Source organism: Aythya marila (assembly GCF_965140915.1).
Source record: "Aythya marila genome assembly, chromosome: 1".
Lineage (NCBI taxonomy): Eukaryota > Metazoa > Chordata > Aves > Anseriformes > Anatidae > Aythya > Aythya marila.
Genome location: NC_139042.1, coordinates 65,158,731 through 65,181,225, shown reverse-complemented (window position 1 = coordinate 65,181,225; position 22,495 = coordinate 65,158,731). Strand labels below are relative to the sequence as shown.

Here is a 22,495-nt window from a genome sequence, read left to right as displayed (position 1 = left end):
TCTCCCAGCTAAAGCACGTTCAATTAGGTTGCTCAAGACCTCCTCCAGACAGATTTTTAAGTACCTTGAAGAACAGTCTCCACATCCTCTCCTAGTTCCAGCTTGACCACAATCAAAATGAGGATGATTTTCTCATGTTTCCATGGAATTTCCTGTATTTTAATTTGTACCCATTACCTCTCTGAGCAGAGACTGATGTGTGTCTTTACTATCCTCCCCATAAATTCCACTAAGATCTCTCCAAGCCTCCTCTTAATCAGATTGAACAGTCCCAAGGCTTCACAGCCTCTCCTCACATAAGATGCTGCAATCACATCATCATCTTTGTATTAGCCACTCCTCCCATGTTTGTATCACATCCAAACTTGCTGTGGGTGCAGGCTGTGCCACCACCCATGTTATTTCCATTAGCACTCTCCTCATGACACCGACCACCACCCTTTAAGCACCAATTTAATTTAATATAGATGCTCTACCAAATGCCAGATGAACGCGTATTAATAAGGTGTAGAAATGCAAACCAAAATGAGGATTTAAGATCTACATCAAGTCTTTTCAAGACCATTCACTTAACAGCAAGAGCCTGTCACAAATGCCAAGATGCCAATGATGTTTTATAGTGGTGCTCACCTACCTTCTCAACTGCAGAGACTATTGCTAAAGACACCAAGAATTTTACTGAGGAAAAACAGCAAGGGGGATGATACTAAACAAAACTACAGTGAGGGTGGAATGGAAAACAGATGATTAAAAAAAAATATCTTGCCAAACCAAGTTTGGCAAGAAAATACTATACAATCTGCGAAATACTATATGATCAGTAGCAAGCAGTCTTCGTAAGGTGTCTGATAGCTCAAGTTAGATTTTGCCTGCATTACAGGAAAAGAGAAAGTTTACAGCACATCTAGAACTACAGAAGTATAGATTTGTGCAGGAGTGTAGAAGAGTGCTTAAGGTATCACATACCTGGTATTTTAACCTCAGGACAATCTACTTACACAGGCATACTTGATTTGTAAACAAAGGTCTTCACTGGATAGCTCTCTCTCAGGATAGCAGATAAAAAACAAAAGTCTAACTAAATATAATTCTGCTTTCTATTTTGTGAGAATATATCTAATCTTCTAAAAAAAAATGTAAACAAAGGAACAGAATCTGATTTCATTCCTATAAAAATACAGATTAAAGTAAGAACCGTGTCTCCCTAGAAGTACATCAAAAAGGAATACTTCCAGACAATCCAGTCATGAATTTTAACCAGTTTAGTAGTGCTGTGAAAGTTAATACCCACAAATTTACATCCATGTTCAAAACAACAAACAGTTCTAATTTAAAGCATGTAACCAAGACGATTTACAGAAGTCTCCAGTCTGAAAAAATAAGTTCATCTTGGAACATCTTTAATTTGCATAAGCTGATATTCTAATGCATACCTACTTCTTTCAAGGAAAAATGGTGAGTTGATGTATATCTGGTCATGAGGTGAAAATTCAATATTAGCACCTAATCACATTCCTGATTTCCTTTGCAATTTATTAAAAAACACGTAGATCCCTGAATTACAGACCTAAACGTTTGAGATCTCTTTGTATCATGTTATTCCTAATGCGTTAGGGAAGACAAATAAACAGCACCTCTTAAATGTAGGATCATACAGCAAACAGCATGAAAGCATTCTGCATCTGGTCAGCTCTGGGATATCGCAGCTTTCCCCAAAAAAGCTCAAGATTACTGAATTTACAGCATGTTGTTGATTTAGACAGATTGCAGCAGCATTAGCCCTTACAAACATCCATTAGATGAGAGTATTCTCTCTCATGATCTAACTTTATTTTTGCAATACTTAATCATTTTCTGTAATGCAGAGCTGAAAACTACTAAAAAATAAGCAACAACACTGTCCAGGGTCACAAGATCTACAGTTAAGACCGAGTTTACGTATGCAGGAGTTGGGATGCAGCTTAGTTCCGCTAACTTTTCTCATCAGTGCTGTAATAAAACATGCCTATTTTTGAATCTGTAACAGTCTCTAAAAGGGAGTTTGTACAAACTCTGAGTAGCAGCACAGGAAAAAACAGCTTGCCTACACTAAATAAAAGAAAATAATAATTCACAGCAACATGGGGCTCTTCAAACTCAGTGCAGCTAGTCACTGCAGGCCGGCTATCAGCCTTTGAGGTTTCACATGGCACCAACCAAGTTTTATTCACTCTGTCCTGCAGGACGCTACTTACCTTGTTATCTGTTTATACAGACATAAAGCTTTCTACAGGCAGGATTAAAATACAAGTAATCTGATTTGTGTGCATTAAGAAGGCAGAAGAGCAGTAACATTTAGTACTAGTACCATCTACCTTGGAAACACAACATTCCAGTATGAACGTGAAGAAAAATATTGTGGTTCTGTATAATACTAATGGTTGCTTAAGCTTCCCTTCTCAGGTCCAAAGAAAGAGAAGTATATAACCTCAGTCTCACCTAGTCCTCCAGGACCAGCCAACAGAAACTCTTGCCTGCCAATCCTCTTCACAATCGGCCGTTTCTCATCGCTGCAGTAAGGAAATAGATCCTGGGAGACGCCAGTATTATAATTCAAAATGATGTACTGTGTAGTAAGCGCAAGACACAAGTAATAGCCATCTACAGCCACGGCACAGGGTTGCTCTGGGGTAAACACTTCCTTCACGATCTGGACTCTGTCTTCGAACACCATGAACATCTGAATGGTCCGTCGCTTGACTGAGATAATGCAGACTTCGACACAAAAAGGGTCCCCACTCACAGGGTTTTCATTTAAGGTGAACGTCACAGCTCCTTTGATTCTAGCACCAGTGGGGACTGGCTCCAAGTTCATCATGTTAACTAGTGTTATCGTGTTGTCACACAGCACAAGCAGCCTGGTGAGTGCAGATGCTGCTTTCAACTCATTCACGGGCTTCTTGAAGCCCAGGTATTTATGCAGTTGCTTGGTGGCAGCAAAAGTTATTTTTCCAGCTGTCGATAGCTTTTCATCCAGCAGGAAGTGATAGATAAAGCAGTCGTTGGTTCCAATGTAGAGGTTCTTTCCACAACACTCGATGCATTCGATGTTGATGTGATTTTTGTCTCCCATTAACACCTCCCGCTCCACAGCAGAAACGAGCTTGAAAGCTTTCACACTCATTGTGTCTTCCGGGTGATCTGAGTAAGGAAGAAAAAAGTTACCAAATCACCACCATCAAGTATTAGAGGCAGCCATTTAACATTTACCAGCACAAAAACTTCACAGTTGCTTTTTCTTTTTACGGGCTACATTCTTGTTTCCAACCAGATTACACAAACCAGAAGGAGCATGTTAATAACCACAGAACTGACTCAAACTGACTTTTCACTTCAAGTCTGTTCTGAAGTAGATTCACAGTAGCACCCAGATAATTTGAAAGCAATGCTTCTTCCACAAGGAACAAGCCCATTGCTGGCTCTCTGATACTTTGGCACTGCATGCAGTTCTTCCTACTACTACTTTGTGGCTTTCAAACATCTTCTCTACATGAAATGATACGAACTTTGTCTCTTAGACTTCTAGAGTAGCTACAAGGCTGAGTGCTACACATTAACATCTCATGTTGCTTTACATTTTATTTGACAAAATTTAGCCCTATTAGTAACTCTTCTCATGAAATATCACAGGCAGATTCCATCTAACACATTTCCATTCCTGACTTTCCAACAATAAGAAATGAAATTAATTTTCAAGCCACTGAAAAAGAATTCATGAAAATCACTGATTTTTTGGGGGTAATATCATCAAGCATTCGTTTTAGAGATGCGTGAGTAGCACTGAATACCAGACTATGGACTTGGCAAGTATTAGTGCATGGTCACACAGCTGGTTTGGAAGTATGACCCATACAGTGCTTATTACGCTCAAGAAGCACTGAAATTAGAGGAGTTTTTGTTCACTACTATCACAACCATCCCCAAAGATTGTTTTTAAGTGCAAAGCAGCACTTACAATATTCACATCCTGCAAACTAGACCTTCCCTTTTACAACCAAGCACTGCCAAGGGGCAGATCCAATTCATGAAGCGATTATCAGTGTTTTGAAACCAGTTGATGTAATTTTGCTGTGCTGCAGACTAGTCTTGCTTTTATATGGCACCAGCAGACACCTGTGCTGAGCCCTTGGAAGAACAGACGAAGAACTGCTGACCTAAATTAGTCACCCTTCGCTATGCCACGACTGCTCTGTAACAACCACTTCTCCATTCAAGACACTCAGTGTTGGCTTTGAGAAACAACATGCACAATTATTTCTACTCCACACATACTGTGGAGATATAAAACGTCAAATCACAGACTCACAGAATTGTTTCGGTTGGAAGAGACCTCAAGATCATCGAGTCCAACCTCTGACCTACCACTAACAGTCCCCACTAAACCATATCCCTAAGCTCTACATCTAAACGTCTTTTGAAGACTTCCAGGGATGGAGACTCCACCACTTCCCTGGGCAGCCTAATGAAACTTTGGTGGACCAAAGCATGACTGTAACCATCGTAAAATTAAATACTAGCAGTAAATATGAATTCTGTTTCAAAGCGCTATATGTAAAAATAAAGAGTTGCTTTTACAAGGCAACATTGAAAACCATAATAAAAATTTGCAAAGATTAGTAAGGTGAACGACAATTCATGAGTTACCAGGAACTGAAATTAGCCCAAAGCAAGAATACATCCAGAAATAAATTGCGGTATAAGGTGGTCTTTCAAGCCAAGCATTTCTTATATCTCCCCCAGAAGTTAGAAGGTTTTGGATTTTCTTTCCCTGCCCGTTTCAAGCCGCAGCCTCACCCGGGGTTTAAATTCCTCAGACGCCCGGCACCCAACAACCCCCCCCGGCCACCACACGGCGAGAGAAACCCCTCCAGGCCCCCCGGGGCCTTATCCCACCCCCTTCACCCCCCACCCACCTGCGAGCGCCGGGCGGCGCCGCTCCGGGATCCGCGGCCGGGCCGGGCCGGGCCGGGCCTCGCTGGGGCTCCGCCGGCCGCGGGGAGGGGAGGGGAGGGGCGGGCGCCAGGCTTCCGGTACCGCGCCCCGCCCCGCCCGCTGCCTTCCCGTCACGTGGGGTCGCTAGGGTGGGTGTGGGGGTCCCATCCCTGAGGTGCCCAAGGCCGGGCTGGAGGGGGCCCTGGGCAGCCTGGGCTGGGGGAGGTGCCCTGCACATGGCAGGGGTGGAGCTGGGTGGGCTTTGAGGTCCCTTCCAACCCAAACCTTTCTGTGATTCTGTGGATGTAAACGTTACGTTGCTTGCTTGTGCACTTAAATTATTGTTAATATTCCAAAACTGAATTCATAAGTCATAGAACTATCTTAAGAGCTCTGTGTATTCGGCTGAATATGAGCCAGCAGTGTGCTCAGGTGGCCAAGAAGGCCAACGGCATCCTGGCTTGTATCAGAAACAGTGTGACCAGCAGGGCTAGGGAGGTGATCGTCCCCCTGTACTCAGCTCTGGTGAGGCCGCACCTCGAGTACTGTGTTCAGTTTTGGGCCCCTCGCTACAAGAAGGACATCGAGGTGCTTGAGCGGGTGCAGAGAAGGGCGACGAAGCTGGTGAGGGGCCTGGAGAACAAGTCCTACGAGGAGCGGCTGAGGGAGCTGGGCTTGTTCAGCCTGGAGAAGAGGAGGCTCAGGGGCGACCTTATCGCTCTTTATAGGTACCTCAAGGGAGGCTGTAGCGAGGTGGGGGTTGGCCTGTTCTCCCACGTGCCTGGTGACGGGACGAGGGGGAATGGGCTTAAGTTGAGCCAGGGGAGTTTTAGGTTAGATGTTAGGAAGAACTTCTTTACTGAAAGGGTTGTGAGGCACTGGAACAGGCTGCCCAGGGAAGTGGTGGAGTCACCATCCCTGGAAGTCTTCAAAAGACGTTTAGATGTAGAGCTTAGGGATATGGTTTAGTGGGGACTGCTAGCGTTAGGTCAGAGGTTGGACTCGATGATCTTGAGGTCCCTTCCCTTCCCTTCCGCCCTCTCTGACGCCACTTCCGCCCTCAGCCCCGCCCGGCGGCCGGAAGCGGTGCCGGCGGCACAAGATGGCGGCGCAGCGGCGGGGCTGGGCGGGCGCTGTGGCGGCGGAGCGGCCGCTGGGGCGCTCGGCCTCGGAGCTGCTGCTGCACCCGGAGCTGCTCTCGGAGGAGTTCCTGCTGCTCACCCTCGAGCAGGTGGGGCGGCCCCGCAGGGGGGGCGCGGCCCTGCCCGGGGCCGGGGGGGGGAGGCCGGCCTCGGGCCCCAGCGGTTGCCGTGTGGGAGGTTTTGTCCCAGCCCCTCTCTGGGCTCGCCGGTCGGGCGCACCAGAAGCACTCAGGGAAGAAACAATTAAAGAATAATGTAAAAAAAAAAAAGGCAATGTTGTGCTCTGTAGGTTGGATACTTGCTTAAAAGAGGCGTGCAGCCTGAGAGTTGCCCTCCTTGTTTTCATAGGGGCTATGTCTGAACCCTGCTCCTGTGGTTGCTAAAGAATAATTTATCAAACTTTGTGTGTCTGTGAGGCAGCATTTACATACAACAGTAGAGTTACCTGCGGACAGTCGATCTCCTCTGTTAAGGCTGGTGCATGCATACTCAGTGAGCTAAAGGGAACGCGTCCTTCACAGCCAGCAGAGATAATGTTTAACTGCATGCTGTTGAAAAATCTGAGTCTGAAAGTGACTTATAGCCCATTTTGAAGCTTCAGTTGATGTACTGAAGTACTGATGCACTTGCTACTGCCTTATCTGCAACGTTAGGTGCATGAAACAATCTTCTAAGGCTTTTATGTGAGATCTATCAACTTTGTATGCTCTTGTTCACATAGTGTATGTGCACAACAGCGTACGAATTTTGAGCCCCTATCAGAAGTTATAAAGCATTTCTGCTGCTCATTGGAGCAGCAGAAACTTGACCTGTTTTCAGTGGCCTGTGTTTGCGTGACATTACTGTTTTTTTTCTCTTAATAAATTTGGTAGAAGGCACCAAAATTTGTTTTTACAACCTTGTGTATGATCAGAAAGAAAATCTGTGTGCTTTTATAACTGACAGTGACAAGAAGTCTCTCTTAGCAACTCACGTGTTGGGAACTGGTGCAAAAGCAGAGCTCCATGGCTGGGAGTTTGAACTGCTTTATGTTCTAGTTGCCTGGTTTTTGGAGGTACAAAAGAGAGCTCTGGCTTTGTAGTTGGATTTAGGGAAATGTTTAAGAGTGCATGAAAACCTTGGTTAACCACAGTGGTTCTATCAGAACTTAAGTTTCTTGTGTAACTATTTTTATTGGGAAGATTTGCAGGGCTTGCATAGCAGTGGACTGTGGAGATTATCTGTGCAGGCAAAGGTGAGGAACTGCCCTGTGCCGGTCACAGCTAGGTTCAGCTGTCTGACAGCGATGAAAACAGCCCGTTGCACACCAAAGCTTCAACCAGTGGTACTTCAACATGTGGTACTGCTCAAATCTGCTTGACAAAGAGTGGCAGCAGCAGGAGGCAAAGAGAGGCCGTGCAGGAGTAGACAGATGAGGAGATGTGAGGAGAATGGGGAAACTCATGAAAAATTGATGGTTTGGGGGATGTGGCTGGTGATGGGCTCTGGAAAGCAGATGTGCCTCTGAGTGGGCTCCAGCCTGTGGAAGGCTCTTGCTGGAGCAGGAAAAACCTCATGATGACTGTGGTCTGTGGAGAAACTCATTCTGGAGCAGAAGAAAATGAATTAGAATCAAGGAACAGAGGAAGAAAATGTATACGAAGTAAGAAACGGCAGAAAGAAACCATTAAACAAACACACGGGAAACACCTCTCCTCCCTTCCTGGACTCAACTTCTCTTCTGTCTGGTGTGGATTGCTGTCAGTCCTCAGTTCCTTGCACGAGGAAGGAGAGCACCTCTTCACACAGCTCCTCATGCGCCTTCTCCTCTGTCTCCTTTTGTGTCTCCTGTCCCTAGTGGCTCTTGCCCTTTACTGAAAGTATTTCAGCATTGGCGCCATGACCTTCTCTGCTTGGTTGAAGCTTTGGTGTGCAGTGGGTTGTTTTCAGTTGTTTTCAGAGTTATCAGCCAGAAAGGGCTGTCACTGGCACAGGGCACTTCCTTGCCTCCCATGGGGGTCACCCCTGCAGCCCCCTCACCACTGACACCCTGGCATTTATGCCCAATTCACTACTTCAGAATGGCTTTTGAAAATGAAATTTGGCCACTGTTTGTGCTCTGAATGTGTCACAATAATCACTTTTTTTTTTTTTTTTTTTCTGTTCCCCACAGAAGAACATCCTTGTCAAAAATGATGTGAAGATGGACAAAGACGGCCTCACTGATCTCTACATTCAACATGCCATTCCGTTGCCTCAGCGTGACCTACCCAAAAGTCGATGGGGGAAAATGATGGAAAAGAAAAGACAGCAAAATGAAACGAAAAGTGAAAATAAAAGGTAATTTGGCTTTCAACGGGATAGATCTGGAGAACTTAGGAAAATGCAGTTAGTTTGGTCTTCATCTGGCTGACATCTAAAACTTGTACAAGTTTTGAACATTGTTACAGTACAGCAGGAATGCTGTCATAGCCTGTGTCAGAAGCGTTGGATCCTCCTTACTCCAATAATAGGGAAAAAGGGTGATATTTTTTGTCATCTAAATGTTATTAATACCATCTAGCTTATAGTACTTGCTTTTTATTGCTATGTTTCAAAATAGTTTATCAAGAAATCATTATTGTTTTCACCTTCTAATTGTTAAATAATAATAATCATGTTTACAGTGTTAAGACAAATACCGGCGGCATATTTAACTATGCTTGCTCACTGAACGGGGTTGGTCTGCTGAGTCAGGAATGTATGCTGCAGCAGTTTTGTGTGTCCAGTTAAAAACTAACGCCTCCTTTCTGAAAGTGTTTTGCCTTGTGTTCAAAACCTTTTATGTTTGGATTTGATCAGAAAGCAAAATCTTCCTCAGAAGTTTATTTAACAGAATGTTTTCTTCCCCAAACCTCCTCCCTGCCCAAGACTTTGACGTGCATGGGTGGCAAGTCTGATTTAGCTCCATCAGTAAATGCTAAAGGAAAGGTGGACAGAAATTCTCGTTGTGCTTTTTGCACTATTACAGCTTGTTTCATATTTTCATAATTTCATAAGTCTTACAGAGGTTTCTAACAAGGAAGAACTAAACAAATTCTGACAAGTGATTTTCTTAAAGCAGTGTCTAGGGTACTGACTTATCTTTTTTTCCTCATGTGCTTAAAAGGTCTGTTTGTAGAGTGGTCCGTTTGTGACTTGAAGATAAAAGCATGAGGTTAGTGTTCAAATAATAAGACACTGTTGGTGTGCTGAAATAGGTGCAAAAGAATTTTTTATCAGAGAACTAAAGATAGTGGGGAGGATGTTTTTGAGAGAAGGCAGCTGTGTTAATTTTTAGATGGGAGAATGGCTTCATCCTTACATCATATGTAGAGTAAGTTTAGGAGCTGTTATTTTGATGTAATAAAACTCAGTAAGGCTCAAACCTATTTTTACTAGGGAAATGGTCAGTAAAAGTAGGTATCTTTAATCCACCAGTCTGCTTTTCTTTTCCACTTGCTGCTCCCAGAGAACCAGGTAATCGAGGTAATCGAATTTCAGCACGTTCAGTAAGTAAAAGTTGCACAGAGAAAACTTCAGTTATGGTATGGTCATGGGAAAAATCATGGAAGTTTGGTGATCTTTGTGGATGTTACAACAGTATGGTTTTCCTCGTAGCTGTGTTTGTCAGCTTAAGGAGAATTGGTGTCATGCCATTGTGAAGACAAGGAAGTAGACCTTGACGTTCTTGTTTTTCAAAACAAGAAAATCCGTGGCCGTTATGGGGCTGTAAGTTATGTGCAAGTCAGAGATAAACTGAACTAAAAGTACAATTACTTACTCAAAGTCAGATAAGCTGATTCATCATTTGAATAACAGGAGCTGTCTGCTGCATTCCACTGTGGGAAGGCTCTGCTTTCCAGAGTGTGCTCGGGTTACTGTGGGGCTTGGAGACGCTCAGCAGAGCTCGGTGTGTAGTTGCATACCTCTAATAGCTGCAGATAGGAGGTAAAAACACATTAATAACTTCAATTGAAATTTAAAGCTCAGTGTTGAGGACTGTTTAGTTTTACTGCTGGTGATTGCTGGCAAGTCCTAAAAGACTTGCTGAGTTGCAGTATCATGTTATACCTCAATAATATAATGTAATATCTGAGGTGAGAGTTGAAACATCTTATTTCCGAATTTTGAGTCTGCAGGCAATCACACTGAATAAGAACAAATGCACTGTATCCAACCTCAAATGTTTCAGAAAGTATTTGTGTTTAGGGACAGCTATTTTGCAGAAACATCTGTAAGAGCATCTCGACTGCTGGAGGGAGGAGGACTGTTTGCATCTCAAAATGTATGTGTAATTTCTGAAATGCTATGGAGTCTGGAGAATCTCAGCCACAAACTCATTCTCTGGGAGCTCTGTGGCTGTGCATGCTCTGGGCTGTGGCCTTGGTAGAGCTGTTAATTTTTAGGGTGTTACATTAAGTACCAGGCTGGGCTAGACAAGGAACATTTTTTGTTCACTTGTCCTCATGGTCAGGAGCTGTTCCAGAGCTGACTGCATGAGTGATCTGAATAATCATTTGAAAAAGCAGAAACCCTGCTTGCTTGTGTAGAGAAGTTCTTGCTTCCTCTAGCAAATCTTGAGTTCTGCACCATGCACTACATAATAAACATCAGGATTAGAGCATGCCCACCATTATAAGCCTGGCTTATAGCGTGGTTTGAGCACTTCCCCAGAATTTAGGAGACGTGCATTAAAATTTAGGTTTCACGGAGTGTCTTGTGGAAAGGAACACCATCTCAAACTGTTTATTTTCAGCTGTTATGGCTTCAGTATCCTCCCTCAGAAGAGTGCTGGTTAACGTAAGTCCTACTCTGAGGCTTTTAAGCATTCTCTACTTGATGTAAATAAAACAAATGTCACACCTCAGGTTCTGTGTTTGTCTGCGAGCCACTTACCTAAAAATCAGATGTGACAATGCTTGATGGTATGGTGTCCAGTTTTCTTTTGGAACTTGCCCAAAGTGCTTCTCTGGGAGTATTACCTGTATTGTATTGTAGCATGTGGTCACCTGTACAAGTGCTACAACTCTAAAATTAAGTAGCATAGATAACAATCCAGGTAGAATCATAGTTCTTGAATTACTAGTCTTAAAGGTTAACTTAAAAAAAAAAAAAAAAGAAAAAATCTCCTGAGGAGGAAAAAAAAATACTTTAAATTAAGGAAGGTGACTGAAAAAAGGTATAAAGTCCCCTCTTTCACATAGTTTATAAACTAGTTTTCCAAAAAGGCTGCTGGGGAATGTTTTTTTTTTGTTGTTGTTGTTGTTGTAGTGTTAAGTCTTAGACAAAGCCAAAGTGAGCAAAGAGTATCATGCTTTATTTTTGAGGCATGTATCAGCTTTTTAGGCTTTTCAAGTGAAATTGTACTCCTTAATATAACGGATATGTTAAATACTGCTATTGTTTCAGTGAAACCTTATCTACAGTCTGGTTGAGCACTCCTTGGAAGCTAGTCATGTTTTGTAGAAGCTCTTCTATAGGCCACAGTTATGTAGATATAACCCAAAGGGCTGTCTGATCCCTTAACAAATGTACCAAATGAAATTAAGGTCGCTGTGTCTATCAGTTCTGGGAAGCTGCTGAATAGAAAAAGAGAAGGCTTGTGTAATGTGTATTGTTGTGAACAGATAGTAAGGTAGAAGCAAATCTGAAGAAAAGCTGAACTTTCTTTTGCTCTGTGAGTCCCTAAACTGTTACTCCTTTCATTCCAGAAATCCCTGCTCTTGACAGAAATTGTAAACGAGATGTATCATTTCTTATTTTAACGTGTGAAGTTTTCAGCAGCTACTAATCTAATGTTTCAGATCAAACAACTGAAACCTCTACTTGTGGCTTCTTCTAAAGTCTGTAGATATATCTAACATCAATATTGTCAAATTAATGAATGTTTTTCTCTGTTGAAAACCCTGTAGTTCAACTTCTATTCCCCTGTTTTATGCAAGATGGCTAAACAGTAAGTGCGTACTGAAAACTGAAGTTTTTAAACAGGAATATTATGACTTAATGGTGAATTGGTTTTTTATTTGTTAAATCTGAACAGTTCATCTTTGCCATTCTTAAGCAAAACGTTTTAAAACTCTAAATTGATGTAGAGTAAGGTATGATAACTCTTCCTCCCCTTCCCCCTTTCCGTCTTCTGATACTGGTCTTTTAATACGAGCTCGATAGTATTCTTTTTTTCATAAATCAGTTGTTACTAAATTGGCCAGCTCTGACTAGACACAAAGGCACAAACTATTCAAAAGGCATTAAATCCGCTTAGGGTTCCTGCTCAACAGGTTATTTCAGAAACAAGTATGCATTCTTTTTTGCTTAACGTTTTCATTCCTCATCTCACAGTTCCTTAGGCTGTCTTAACACTTACGATTTTGAATAAGTATCGAACTGGGGAGATTTAGAAGCATCAGAATATTAGATCCTGTTCTTGTAAGGTGGTTCACACTTTCTCAAATACTTTTTAAATACTTAATGACTTTTAATGTCTTTTGCTATTCATGAAGAGCTACAGTGGTATAAGTTAAGTGTGAAATCTTAGGATGTACAAATGTGCCTGTCTGGAAGGTTCCTCACTCAACCCTCTTTGTTGACCTCCTGCATGCCCCATACTCTTCCACACATACACGCCCACGCCCCTTTGTATTTTGGAATTTTTCGTATTGCTTAAATTTGGGGCAGCTAAGAGTTTAAGGACAGTATTTTGGAATGTATTTTTACTTTAGGCAAGATTGAAGTCATTTTTACTGCTTATGTCTTGGATATGCTATTTTTGAGTCATCTGGCTTGTGTTTGTGATCATTTTACAATTTGTATTTTCAGTGTTACAGCGGTGGAAGGATTGAGGAAACGGCCATTAATTGTGTTTGATGGCAGTTCAACGAGCACAAGCATAAAAGTGAAGAAGACAGAAAATGGAGCTACCGATCGCCTAAAACCACCCCCAGCTGGAAGCACCACCAACACTGTTAGGAGATTATCAGCTTCTTCAAATGCCTCATCATACATTTCAGCCTCCAGTTTACCAGAGGACGCTAAGCTGGAAGTGAGGAATAGTGAGGCTAAGCAGAACAATATTTCAAAGACTAATAGCAGTGTATTGGCTAATCTGAAGGCGTACCCTTTGACTCCAGTAGCAGGAGCTACTGTTGTGAAGTTAAAGAGATCTGTTCCAAAAGAAGACTCTGATTTGCCGGTATGTATGTTCACGTACGTTTATTTTTATTGAAAGTTGAAGGAACCAAAGGTAGAACCTGGTAAGAATTCCCAGGATTATTTTATGTTGGAGTAATAGTACAGTATTTAGAAAGGAGTAGCTGGTTTGGGAGAGACCAGCAGGAAAAAAATGAAGTATTTTTTACTTGTTTGTGGGAAGCTTCTGTGTTAGAGGCAGCTCTGCAGAAAACGTGCATGTCATTGTAAAATGAGCAAGTAGGTAATATGTAAGGTGGTGCTGGTAGCAGGGTCAACTAAAGCAAACAAAAATAACCCTACTTGTAGGTCTGAGAGAGAGGACAGGCTTTAGAGAACAAGAGCAGCCTGGTCTGTTTTGTAGTAGGGGAGAAAAAAGTGGAATGATAACATTTGTAACAATCACACTTGAATGATTAAGACAAGCTTTCATTTGTCAAAGTGAAGGAGGAGATGTTGAAGGAACTGAAGTGAGATGCTGCAAGCTGTAGCATGTGTCCTTAAAGGAAGAAGGCCATCTGTTTGAAATCTCACATAGGAATTGGCAAGCTAGAGGTAGGAATTGGATGAGAAAATCTGGAGAGCTGCCTAGATTGTGGGTCTGAATGAGAGCAACAACAAACCGTGCTAGCTGGAGTGAGAGGACGAAGGTCGAGTGCTCATTTTGAGCCATGGTGATCTTGCTCAGGTACCTGAATTTCTATAAGATGATGAGAAGGATGTGCTGAGATCTTGAACAGGAGGGTGCTGTTCTCAAGTAGAAAACTGATCGCTGATTTGTTAATCACAACACTAAATAGTGACCTCTTTTCTGTAAGTTAGATTCAGCTGCAAACGAATCTAGGTAGAGAAGAGATCCATGTTATGGATGGGGCAGAAGGAGGCTGGTAAGCCGAAGAGGTGAGAGAAGAACTAAAGCAGGATATGTGACTTCAGAAGGGTCGACCTTTGAAAGTGGAAGTAATGGTGCTGAACACAGCCACAAGTTGAGGAGAAAGATGCAGCAGTATTTGAATGTTGGTGAAGGTGTTATTAGGCTAAGTTCTTGCCAGAGAGCAAGGAGCAGAGCCCAGTAATGGGGCAGCTGCAAGGTGGGGATAAGTCTTACATTTGCACTGTATTCATTCATAATACAAATGTATTAAATAAATGCAAGGGCTCTTTTACGTTTCCAGTGAAATACAGGAGTAATTGGAACAAGTCCAGGCTTCAAAGTAGGAAATCGAGGTATATGATCCTGGCTGAACTGCAGGGGGAGCTTTAGAAATGCAACATGCAGTTACACTGTTATATTGACTGAAATTTTCTCAGGACACCACACCTTATTTCTGTTACTTCAGTATTGCCTCATGTAATATTTTTATTCATCCTTGTTTCTTTCTTTCATTTTTTTCCTTCCTTTGCTGTTTTTCTTTCTTTGCTTTTCCCTGCCCTTCTCTCTTTTTAATTCTTACATAAAGGAATGCAGGTGATATCCTTACTGCATAGCTTGGTAGGTTCCTTCAAAACTCTGCTAAACACAAGCACCTAAACATATCCCTGTTCTGAAAGGCAGCTTTAACAACAAGGGTTTTAATTACAAGTGTCACAGCTGTGGCCCTGAATCAAGTTTATGTTGGAGAGGTGTTTCCTACTACCAATACCACTAACTTATTTAGAACTTCTTAATTGGTCAGATCTGAACCCGCAGAGCTTTTGAAACATGCTTGGCATACACCTCTCAGTTTTTTTTATATTTTACTTGAATATTTCACGGACATAATGGTGAACACTTAAGTGACACTATATTACTGACACTTGGAAGCCAGGGCTTCTGATACTTGACTTTCTGTCTTAGCCACAGTTTGTTGTCCGGTTTAGTACAGGTAAGTTCAGTCATATGCCTTGGTTAACGTGGGTCAAAAAAGTTTGAAATTAGGTAAGTGTGTCCAATGGATGTTACTTAACTGTCTGAAATTATAGAATTCAGTATTGAATAATAACACTGGCAGGAAGAAGCAGTACACTTGGCTTATGGCTGAATCATAGAACCATAGAATCATTAAGGTTGGAAGAGACCTCCAAAATCACCTGGTCCAACCATCCCCCTACCGCCAATGTCACCCACTAACCCATGTCCCTAAGCACCACGTCCAGCCTTTCCTTGACTCCAGGGACAGTGACTCCACCACCTCCCTGGGCAATTCTTTCCAATGCCTGTAGCCTATGAAGCCTGGTATATTTTTAGTATAATAATAGTAATGACAACTGCCTTTTCAGTAAAGTGATTGGGTTTTGACTTCCAAGAAAAAATGAAGTTTTTGTGCAGAATAGCACAGAATTATCCTTCTGATTAATTTGTTACAACCTCTCAGTGGCTAAGACACCCAGGACTGCTGTCAGCTGCTACCTCTTTAGCTCCTAAGGAGAAGAGAGATCTCTAGGTCATGCCAAAACTAGTTTTTCAAAATGATCTGGAAAAGTCATGTAGCTGTGTTTATTCTCTTTGTGTGAACTATTAAAGCCCTAATTTCTCAGATATTTTTCTTATTTTAGATGATGAAAGGTATTTATTTCACCGCTTAAATCTCCCATCGTTTTACTTTAGGCTTGCTTAGTGTTTTCTGGCTTCTTGGAGGGGAGGAGTGGGGATTGAAAGAGGCTTCAGCAATTATTTTACATTTTTATATAGGTCATTACAAAGCAAGACCTACTTTTCCTTTTTTTTACTGACATTTTCTGTTTAACGACAGTGAATTGATTTTCTAATTCTGTTGATTATTTTCTTTACACAATCTTATTTTAGAAAGTATTTTAAGAAGACAATTTAAAGGAACTTTAAAAGGGTGTTCTAAAGCTCTAATGTGTGCCTGTTAACTTCTGTCTAACTCATTTAGGGATTAAGGAAAAGCAAAAGATGTATGTGATTTGCGTGTAGTTAAATTAATGGGCTTTATTTCCTTCTTCTCTATCTCTGTGATATTCAACTTTCTCCACAAGATGGCAATAGAAAGCTGCATAGTAGCTGAGTACAGCAATAGTACTAGGTTTGAACATTTCAAGTTAATGATTAATATCAACTTGGTGCAATAGATCTAAGAATGCTTGTATGTTTTCTTCTGTTGCAGAATGACCTAAAGCCTACGGAAGCAAAAAAGAAAATCCAGCATGTTACATGGCCATGAAGTAGCTAGCGGTGCTCCAAACATAAATGTTACTTCCATGTTTTCAAACAGATAAGTCATATTTGAACAGTTTAGGTACTCTTCTTTTTAAACCTTACAGGGATTCAGATTGCTGTGAAGTTTTAACAAGTTTAAAGGTTCCCTGTTGTAAATCTGGAGTCATTATCACCAGTCACCTTAAGAGTGTCTACTATTGTACACCAAACAGTTTATTCCCTCTTTAAAAAGTGGTAATATTACATTACACCAAACCCTCCACCTTTAGTTTTCAAGATTATTATAGTTCATCTCCTGCGTGTCCTTACAAATCACATGCATAAATATTCTTGATTTGTTTTCAGTAAGATTCAGTTCTGTTCCACTTCTAGATAAATAGCTAAAATAGTTATTGATATTCAGAGCGATCCCAGGAGCCTTCTTGGCTTCATGAAGATAGCTAATTTAGATGAGAAAACTGACTATTCTGCTGATAAGCTGTTCTGAGACACTTTTTTTTTTTTCTCCTTTTTGTTGCACAGAACATGAGTGTAGAATTTACAGGGCAGGTTAAGTTGGTAATAAGAGATGAACTATTTAACAGCATTGCTTCAAATTGAAGTTTCTCTTATTGACTTATGAGATAAGAAATGCACAGACGGAAGTATGTTATTAGGCTGTCTGATACGAATCTTTGAGAGGAAGTAGCGAATGGATTAGTGCCATGTTCTCTAATACTCACAGGCATATTTTCTACACATGTAAGTGTAAAAATGTGCCGATATAGCAGATTTGCTTGTTTTCCTGGTTATAATCATGCTCATAAAATATGGGGAAAACCTGTGGAATTCAGGCCAGTGCTTTCTCAGCTTACAAACAGTTGTAGAGGGAAAGGGTCAGGAAGACTAAGTACCACCTTGAGAGCATTAGTGTATGTAGTTGCACTCTTAAAAAATACATATTTTGTTCTCTTCCCTTCATATGATCATTTAAGGTGGATGTTGGTTTTCTGTGAAACTTGAGGTTTTACCTGGATTATTGGTAGTGCCTTATAAGGCAGGCATCCAGTTAAGTTGATGGCAACTTTTTTATTAAATCTCAGTGGCTCAGGATGAAGCCTGATCCATTTTAAATATATGGATGGTAGAAAACAATAGTACTTCCAGACTTAGTAAAACATAAACAAAAAATCTACTTCTGAATCCACTTAGCTAACTCACTAAAATAAGCTGTCAGTAGTGATCTGAAGGCTTGTTTACATTTTTTTTAATTGGTTAGTACTGAAACCAAAAATTGTAGCTTAATTCATTACTGACAGTTGTCCATTCACTGTTGTGACATAAAAGGCACTTCTTGAATGCTGTAAAATGGTAAGAATGTGTGTTTTGAAATATTGTGTGCTGTTTCCCTTTTACTAAACACTTGTGCAGTTTTTGTACTTGAGTACAGCAAACTTTAACGTAATGTACATTTTGTATGTAAAGAGTTGTCTTTTAAGTAGCCTTATCCTATTTAAATAAATTCAATTAAAAGCAAACCAAGTAGTTCTGACTTGTTTTTACGATGTAATTAGACCGGTCCATTTTATGCAGTTACATTTCAGTGGAATTCAAGTGACTGGAACTTAAGAAATACTTAGAGTAGAAGGCTCCATGGCTACTTTTGAGTTTTAACAGTGTTTTTTTACCACGTGAAGTGTTGCTCCTTGCACTAGTGTAACTGGCAGGAGTTCTGTTTTCTGGGTGGCTTCTTGGCAGTAGTTTAGAGCCTAGGTTTTATTTTGTTGTAGTTCCAGTTGCTGGAAGAGTATGTGTGTGTGTCGTACCGTTAAGGAGTGCTTTGCAGAGTTGTACTGGAATGACAGCCTGATGCTGCCATTGCATGGTAAGAGTCTTGTTTTAAGGCTCCTGCGCTTTCCAGCTTTGCCACATTTCACCTACCTTTCCCCAAAGCTGGGACCATTTTACATGCTGCTGTAACCTTTTTTGCAGGGTGCAAGCCATGCTCTTCTTACTGCCCTATGCTGCTGCTTTAGATAGCAGCAGTCCTTCTCTCAGCAAAGTACTAGCGTGGAGCTGCAGTGTGCTGGGAGACCGGCAGCACCCCAGAAGAGGCTAAAGGAGGTGGGCGCTCTCTGGCTTTAGGGGGTGTGGATGTAAGGATGGATGTTCTTGGCTGCAGCCTTCATCACAGAACGAAGTCACTACCGGACAGATTTTAATTATCTGGTGAGATCAGGTTAGGAGGGTGTGCACTTCAGAAATAGCAGACAGCAAAGTTCTTCAAACTGTACAGGAAACCAAGTCTGATCCAATGCAACTATGTAGCTTGTTGAATTAATGAGAGAGGAACAACCTGTGACTACTGCACAGGTGGTGCAAAAAAAGATGAATTTAAGAATGGTGGCAGGAACTAGGAGCAAACTTCCCTTCCCCAGTTACACGCAGCAAGTACTCTCTAATTCTGCTTTGCACATTTGAAGATCATTGAATCACAGAATGGTTTGGGTTGGAACCCCATCCTGTCCCATGGGCAGGGACACCTCCCACCAGCCCAGGTTGCCCAAAGCCCCATCCAGCCTGGCCTTGAACACTTCCAGGATGGGGCATCCACAGCTTCTCTGGGCAGCCTGTGCCAAGGCCTCACCACCCTCAGAGCAAAGAAAGATTCCCGTTGGAAAAGTAATGTTACTTTCCTCCTCTTCCATGATGCAAGCAAATTCCATGGGGAAGGTTTACTTGGTTAGTTCATTGCATAATATGGCCACGTTGTGTTTTGGGAAGATGCTTATCATCCCGTGGATTGTGTCATCTTAGTTTTTATTGCTGTTGTAGCAAACATGTAGTAGAAATGATGCTAGAGAAAAAGGTATTACAAATTACATAATAAAACAAGTCCCAGTCAGAAGATAAACTTCTGACCTTTGCAAAGATAAATGTTGTTTGAATTTTTTTTAAGCGTGATTGCTGGAAAGAATACTTTGGTTTTGAGTTCAGAGCCTATGAACACACTTCTATCAGTTGCAATCAAGTCAGTATTTTCACATAGTTTGGTTTTGCTGATAACTTTCCCCGTGACTGCAGTTAGTAGAAGACTGCTGTATCAGCAGGGCTTGTACAGGGATTGTTTGAACTCCACAATTTCATAGTTGACTTGGGCATGCAAAAAGGGTTGTGTCTGTGTGGCTCTTACATCATGTTTCTTAAGACTGAAAGCAATTTATTTGTAAATACCTGGTGTGTAAATGCAGTTAAACCATGGCAACAGCTTTGTTTTAAATGACTTTATTTTGAAAAATACAATGTGCGGTGTAATGTCGACTAAATGTAATACTGACACTGTCAATCAGAGCTTGTACTTCACACGATGATCAGCTAGTCATGCAATAAAATGTGTATGTTACGAAGCACTCCCACTTCAACTGTTTTATCGTTATCTCTTTACGACATTGCACAAATCCTTGTACATTAACACACCCTCTACGCCTGTAGTCTTCCTACGTACTTGACAGCACACACTAGTCACATAGCTCAAGAACACTGAGGTGAGACCACGGCCTTATTGAAATTGAGTGGTGGTTGCCATTAATTTCAGCAGGCTGGGGGCTTCACCCTGAATACCCATCTATGAATTTATTGCGTGCGGCCATTGTAATCACTGAACTGTTTCACTTGCTCATAACTTAACTCAGATGCTTAAACTGGAATACTTAATGGGAAAAAAAAAAAAAAGTGTAGTATGTCAGTAACACCCAAATGGTTTTATATCTCAGGTTTTGCATTAGTTTTAGTTAGCTACAGAAATCTTAAACACCATCACTGCTACTAGAGATTCTGAAGTTGTTTTCCCTCTGTACTTGCAGAGTTTGAGTAAGAAGGTTAAGTGATGTTAATAGTATAGCGAAACACGGAAGGGCAAAGCTAGCTCCAAACATCTGTGTGTTTCAGGCTATAAATTGCAAGCGCGGCTTTCTGCCTCTCTTCCCTGCCTCTTATTTTGAGCTTTAAATATCCTTTCCACATTCAGGGCAAAGGATGTCATCCCTTTCTGTTAGGAAGCCACGGCCCACTAACGAGAGAGAACACTTCTTACAGTTAAAGCAATCATTATGCCACTGCCGCTCTTCAAACGAGATGTACTTGGTTCCTCCGAGACCTGTTTGGAAACCAAAAGCATTCTGTTACAGGGGAAGAGTAGCGCGTTAGCCATTAAGTGATGCTATTTCAGACTCCACTTCTGGATAGCTGTGGACGTCTGACATACAGCGGTGAAAAATGCCATTATGCTGAACCTATTTCTGTTTGTTGCTGTGCTAATTTTGTCACCCTTGCTCTGGAACAAGAAGGATTTTCATCCTTAAGCAGTTCTGTTGCTTTCAGCTGAGTTAGTGAGCTAGACCGTTGGTGTGGTTATGGATGGTGGCAGAAATGAACTTTTAAGGATTGGCTCAGCCCTTAGCTGACAGCAGGATGGCACTACAATGCAGAGCAGAAGAAAAGCAACTGCATCTGAATTACAGAAGTCTGGTGGTTATTTACACAACATTTATGATGTCTGGGTAAGTGAATCTTGTTTTGTGAAAATGCATTAAGTTCTTTAGAAAGGAAGTCTTACTTCCTTTCCTTACTTAGGAAGGCTACTTCACGACTTGATTCACAGATTTCAGGGAGGGTGCCTCAAGAAAAGAAGGTTAGCAAATGACAAAAAACATTCAAAAGTGTGAGGCTGTGGAGGTTGTTATGGGGAGTACAGAAGTTGTACAGAAAAAAAAAAAGGGGCTAATGTCTCTTGTAATAGTAATTATTGCTTAACCTTAATGATAAGCAATTTGAATATTATGCAGAGGGATTGAATAGCTGAAAGTTGATGAAAGGACTCAGTTGGGCATCCCTCTTACTTGAGAGGGTTTTTTGGGGTGTTTGCCATTAGTAATAACATTAGAAAAAAACAGCATGAAAGAAAGGACTGCGATATTCAGAAGAGAAATGCCTCTGAAGTGAACGGGTAACAACAAGCAAGGTGTTATGCACTGACCTTTCTAGGAGATACGCAAACCAGCATCTACAAGTGTGAGGTAGAGCAATATTATCATGCGAAAATGATTCAGATATAACTCAGATATGCAATCTTGGTGTTAAATGCTGATTACAACATGTAGGAGGTTACAATTTTATGCTAAGTATTTCACAGGTAAAGCCATAAGCAGTTGATCTTTTGACTACCATTGTACTGGAAAGCCTTGTAATTTCCCAGCTGCTGTCCTGGGAAGCAATACTTTGCTACAACATGAGGTATAACCCAGTTAGAAGCTACTGGTAGAGAGACTGTTGTTACGGAGGTCAGCGATCCCTCTCCCGAGCACAAGTGAAATGCCATACAAAACATGGATATCCCACTACCTGCATAACTCTGTTACTGTGCATCCACCATGGTTCATGAAAGTCAGGTGGAAAGGAGAAAACTTCAATTTAATGACCTCTTCCACTTTTTATGAGGCACTTGGAAGGCATGGTAAGTATTTAAGTTCACGAATCCTAAATTGTGTAGTGTCTTGATTCTCTCAAGCTAGTCAGAATAAGTTAACGAACCATTTTTAATATCAGAAGCAGTTCATCAGAAAAAAATGAGATAATTTTTCAGTGACTCGCCACGAGGGACCTACCACTGATGGGGTTTGTGCATCCAGCACACTTTTTGGCGTAAAGGTTGCAGAAGCAGCTCAGGCAATACGCAAACTCATCCCTGGAGGTAAAGCGTTGTCCGGACAACTGCTTCTTGCATCCAGTGCAGACAAAGCACTCCTTATGCCAGGGCTGCTCCCGGTAAGTAACGCCTCCTGAAGTGATAGCCTGTTTATGGGAAGTAAGACAAAGTGTTTTCTTGAGGGTGGCAGCTTTGTATCTTGGGTAAAGAGGAAGAGCGATGAGGTTTTTGTGGGTGGGGGGAAGGAGAAAAAGGCTTAACAGCAGCAAAGCATAATTTTGGCTGAATTTAACCTTGAGAAGAACATACAAGTGATTCATTGTAATTGCCCCGTTTATACAAAGAAGCCCTATG

At 41.5% G+C, this 22,495-nt stretch overlaps 3 protein-coding genes across 7 annotated transcripts in view; 1 reads left to right on the top strand and 2 right to left on the bottom strand.

The window, feature by feature from the left end:
- The window catches only part of TGFBRAP1 (transforming growth factor beta receptor associated protein 1), a 35,063-nt gene extending 30,019 nt beyond the window's left edge, over nt 1–5,044 (bottom strand). For both annotated transcript variants that reach the window (XR_014316770.1, XM_082751864.1), the window contains exons 1-2: nt 4,953–5,044; nt 2,479–3,180 (exon numbers count right to left, since the gene is read on the bottom strand). Coding sequence is in view for 1 of the 2 variants with exons in the window: in XM_082751864.1 (XP_082607990.1) it covers nt 2,479–3,163 (685 nt within the window). In the remaining variant the exon portion in view is untranslated. The remainder of the gene's footprint in view (nt 1–2,478; nt 3,181–4,952) is intronic.
- A 1,024-nt stretch (nt 5,045–6,068) lies between these two features.
- Nucleotides 6,069–19,561, top strand: LOC309875807 (ashwin). The gene is made up of 4 exons (XM_082755506.1): nt 6,069–6,202; nt 8,266–8,432; nt 12,930–13,302; nt 16,406–19,561. Exons 1-4 carry the CDS (start codon nt 6,074–6,076, stop codon nt 16,460–16,462), a joined length of 726 nt encoding a protein of 241 aa, XP_082611632.1. The 5' UTR covers nt 6,069–6,073; the 3' UTR covers nt 16,463–19,561.
- A 145-nt stretch (nt 19,562–19,706) lies between these two features.
- FHL2 (four and a half LIM domains 2) overlaps nt 19,707–22,495 on the bottom strand; it is a 41,737-nt gene continuing 38,948 nt past the window's right edge. For all 4 annotated transcript variants that reach the window (XM_082755472.1, XM_082755471.1, XM_082755473.1 and 1 more), the window contains exons 5-6: nt 22,101–22,287; nt 19,707–20,593 (exon numbers count right to left, since the gene is read on the bottom strand). In XM_082755472.1, the coding sequence (XP_082611598.1) occupies nt 20,442–20,593; nt 22,101–22,287 (339 nt within the window). In that variant the 3' untranslated portion in view covers nt 19,707–20,441. The remainder of the gene's footprint in view (nt 20,594–22,100; nt 22,288–22,495) is intronic.